The following is a 3,838-nucleotide window of genomic DNA, read 5'->3' as shown; positions in this document are numbered from 1 at the left end:
CCCCTCCTCTCCCCTCCTCTCCTCTCCTCTCCTCTCTGTGTTCAGCAGCAGTTCAGTCAACGTTTCACAGACTTCTTGTCACGTGATTGTTGGTCTCAGATGAATCGATCGTGGCTTCCTAGTTGCACTGAGAAGCTCAGAATGTATAGTTGTAAGGTTTGTTGAATGTAATTTAAGTTTGAATGTAAAGTGACATATTCGCCCGTCAGCCAAAAGCCCAGCTGGCAGTGTGAGAGGCTCTGATAACAGCGCTGGCATCGCCCTGCCATAGATTCACCATGCATCATGTTTTATCTTGGCGATGTTTGATCCGCTTAATGCCGGCCCCACGGCATTCCAACAGTCCCGACGGGGCTTTGGTAAAGCAGGCGGCTATTAATATCATAGCAGATGTATTATAACTCGATATCCAGCCTGTCAAACATGACAGAAGGCCCATCGTATAGGATGTGACTGTGACTCGCTGATGTGCAGATCTCAGATGAAATATTTACTATAGTACTTATATATAGTTAGAGGTTTGGAAGGATTGACTGTTCCTCAACAAAGCTGCGTGGAATTCTGCAAACTGACTACTTCACTCAGCTTTCTGACTTACACATCTCGTTTCCTTCTTCATCTCTCTCTAGCTGTCTTTGTTTCTCTTACACTTTGGCTTCATTTCATCCAATTTCCTTGTTTTTCTGTCTTTGCCGCCCAGCTTCTACATTATTTCTATAGAGTTAGGATGCAACAGTTGGCATGGTGTCTGTTGTGGTATATTTTGTGTTAGACGGAAGTCTGCACACGAGTTAGCTCCACTGTATAAATAGGAGTGATTGCAGAAGTGTCAGAGGATGTTTTCATATGCTGTAGTTTGACCCATTCTCGATGACGACTATGAGTCACTATTGGACGCCATGATCGTCTGAATCCTTCCATCCATCAGCTCATGAAGCAGCATGCTACAAAGTGTTCCGAGCCTCGCTTTCAAGCCTACAGGTGGCACCTACATGATACTCAGAAGATTTTCCGTAGCTTATTTTGCTGCAGTGTGCCATCATTACGCCTGGTCGGCGTTCCCAAACAAGATGCACAAACACCGTCACACTTGTTCCAACATTTCCTGGAATTTCCCATCCTTCCACATTTCTCTGGTGGCATTTTCTTTTTGCCTCTTTGTTCGTTCTGTTTTCGACATGACAGCCACACATGAAACACACATGCCATGAAAGCACCTGGAAGATGTCAAAACATCTGCCGTAAAACTTTTCCTCCAACCTCACCAACTGTTTTCTGATTTCAAAACTTTCTCTCTCCTCTTTGAGCGCATTGTGTCCTCCTCCGCCCCTGACTACCACGTCTCATTCCTCCCAATGAGAGCTGTCTCACTGTTTCCACAAAAGTGTTGATCTCCCTCACCTCACCCGCACCCTCCTTGTTGCTTCCAGAACATCCTCCTCCCTCCCTTTCCTGTTCAATCCCCAATAGGGCTCACCTAGTGAGCGAGACCTCCCATCCAGCTGTAGCTAGAAGGTGACAGACCATAAATCTAAGACAAAAACTGAAATATGTGCGCTTCAAATGGTTGCAGCTCCAGTCACAACACCGTCCGAGTATTTAGCCTTGTGTGGAAGTGTCTGATTTAAGAGGATTTGGGGCATAGTGCAATGTCAGCAGCCCACAATCCTGCATGCCTTAACTGAAATTGAAAGTAGAGCTTTTATTTTCTTGAATTGCTCTCTGGAAGTTTTAATCAGAGACATTTCACCCAGTTACAGTACAGTCAGCAAAATAAAGAGCTGGTTAACTCGGCAAACAAACTGTGATTTTGCTTTGGATTCAACATTCCAATAACGATGAAGCTTCATTAGAATGTGGACGTGTTGGTAGACGGTCCCGTGTTGGAGATTTCCACTTCATAGTAGACTTGCTTTCCTTGTAATCTCCTTTCCTTTCCTCATGTCCTTTTTTTCCTTCCCTCTTGCATCTGAACATTAATCTTCTCATATTGGGGTTTAGGAGCTGTTGCTTGTCTTTCTTCCCTCTTTTCATCTGTTTGGTTTTAAAACCTCGCTCCCTCCCTCACACACCTCTCAGCCTCCCATCTTTCAAATCCTCTCCTCTGTTCTGCTCTCCTGCTGAAAGCAGCTGACATGAAATGAAATATATTTGAGAAGCTAGATGAGAAATCTGAATATCAAAAGTCCATATCCCTTCATCTCCTCAGGTGGTGTCCATGGGTCTGTACCTGGGAGAGAAGGCCTATCTGAGGAGCAGCTGGAACATTCTGGACGGCTTCCTCGTGTTCGTGTCTCTCACTGACATTGTGGTGTCGATGGCCGGCGGGGCGAAGATCCTCGGGGTTCTCCGAGTTCTCAGGCTGCTCAGGACGCTACGCCCCCTCAGGTTAGGAGGACTAATTGACAATGTTTTCTGTTTCGGCAAAAACGCACTTCTTCACGTTGGGATGTAGTTGAGAAAATCGATACCATTCTTATATCTGTCATAGACGGTTAGCTTAGCTTAGCACAAAGACTGGAAAGAGTGGCAAACAGCTAGCCTGTTTTATAAGCAGTTGCCAGACAACCAGTTTGAGACTCCAGCTACTGGTCCAAGCAAAGAGAGAGTCCGGCACATAACCCTCTTTAGAACTGTCATTCTTACATGTTTGTCTTTTCTACATGTTAAACTAACAGATACAAAATGTATATGTGTGAGCTTTAGAGGTTTATTAACCAACAGACGGAGCCGGGCCAGCTGTTTGCTCATGTTTCCAGTCTTTGTGTGAAGCTAATCGGCTACTTGTGTTATCTTCATCAGACATGAGAGTGGTTTCAATCTTCTTCATCTCATTCTCCACCATAAATGGTATCTCCCAAAATGTGTGGAAAGCATTGCCAACGGCCATAAAAGACCTGCTTACAATTTGTACTCTGTGCTGAGCAAAAGGTACTTCTTTTGGTAAAGATGAATGTTTCTGCTGTTCTGGATTTAATGACTCTACATATTACAGTATTTACAGTATAACATATTTAAAGCCAGTCTTTCCCAACGTTTGTGCTTCAAAAGGGAACGTCAACATGCCAGCACTAAAGAGTTAAAATGTTCACTCTCAGTTCGTTTTATTTGAAGAAACAACTTAAGAAGGTCAAATTCTTCACGAGATAAAAAGGCAAAGATCGAATAAATGAATAATATTAATTTTGTGAAGCAGGTGTTCAGTTTTCTTTCTGATTTCCTGTCCCATTAATCATTCCATGACAGTTGGGATGTATCGTGGAGCCCGACCCCTCCTGACCCTGCTTTAAGATATGTTTTGAACCATTTACTGCCCGACATTACCTGACGGAGCAGTTGAGAAGAAAGGGTCCAGAGAGCTCAAATTACATTCTACTGAGGTCGTTTTAGGTCCGAATGAATTCAGCACCATGAGGTTCAACACGGTCTCTCTCTGCAGACTGATCTCTGTTTCTTTAATCGATTAGTACTGCAGGAATACTGCAGGGGGCGACTCCTCTGGTTGTGTAGAAGTCTATGAGAAAATGACTCTACTTCTCTCTTGATTTATTACCTCAGTAAACATTGTAAACATGAGTTTATGGTCTCAATCTCTAGTTTCAAGTCTTCTTCAATACAGCATGATGTTCATTTAGTACATTATGGTCCATTTAGAGTCAAACAGACCATAAAGCAGGGGATGCTTTAGGGCAGGGCTACACAGTGATTGACAGGTCTCTGCCGCTACCAGAGCAAATAAGGCGTCTCTACGTGTCTACATCTGCATTCTAAATATGGAAACTTCCGTTCATAGGATGCAAAAAAACAACATGGCGACGGCCGTAAATCAATATGGTGA

General features: G+C 43.7%; 1 protein-coding gene across 1 annotated transcript in view; it reads left to right on the top strand.

Moving 5' to 3' along the window:
- Positions 1-3,838, top strand: part of LOC116400745 (voltage-dependent T-type calcium channel subunit alpha-1I-like) — a 153,271-nt gene that overhangs the window by 137,000 nt on the left and 12,433 nt on the right. The window contains exons 20-21 of the mRNA XM_031878742.1: positions 1,471-1,480; positions 2,210-2,388. Coding sequence (XP_031734602.1) covers positions 1,471-1,480; positions 2,210-2,388 — 189 coding nt within the window. The remainder of the gene's footprint in view (positions 1-1,470; positions 1,481-2,209; positions 2,389-3,838) is intronic.

Source organism: Anarrhichthys ocellatus, unplaced genomic scaffold (assembly GCF_004355925.1).
Source record: "Anarrhichthys ocellatus isolate YVR2014 unplaced genomic scaffold, GSC_Weel_1.0 scaffold197, whole genome shotgun sequence".
Lineage (NCBI taxonomy): Eukaryota > Metazoa > Chordata > Actinopteri > Perciformes > Anarhichadidae > Anarrhichthys > Anarrhichthys ocellatus.
The sequence above is the reverse complement of the archived record's forward strand: the minus strand, read 5'-3'. Positions and strand labels throughout refer to the sequence as shown.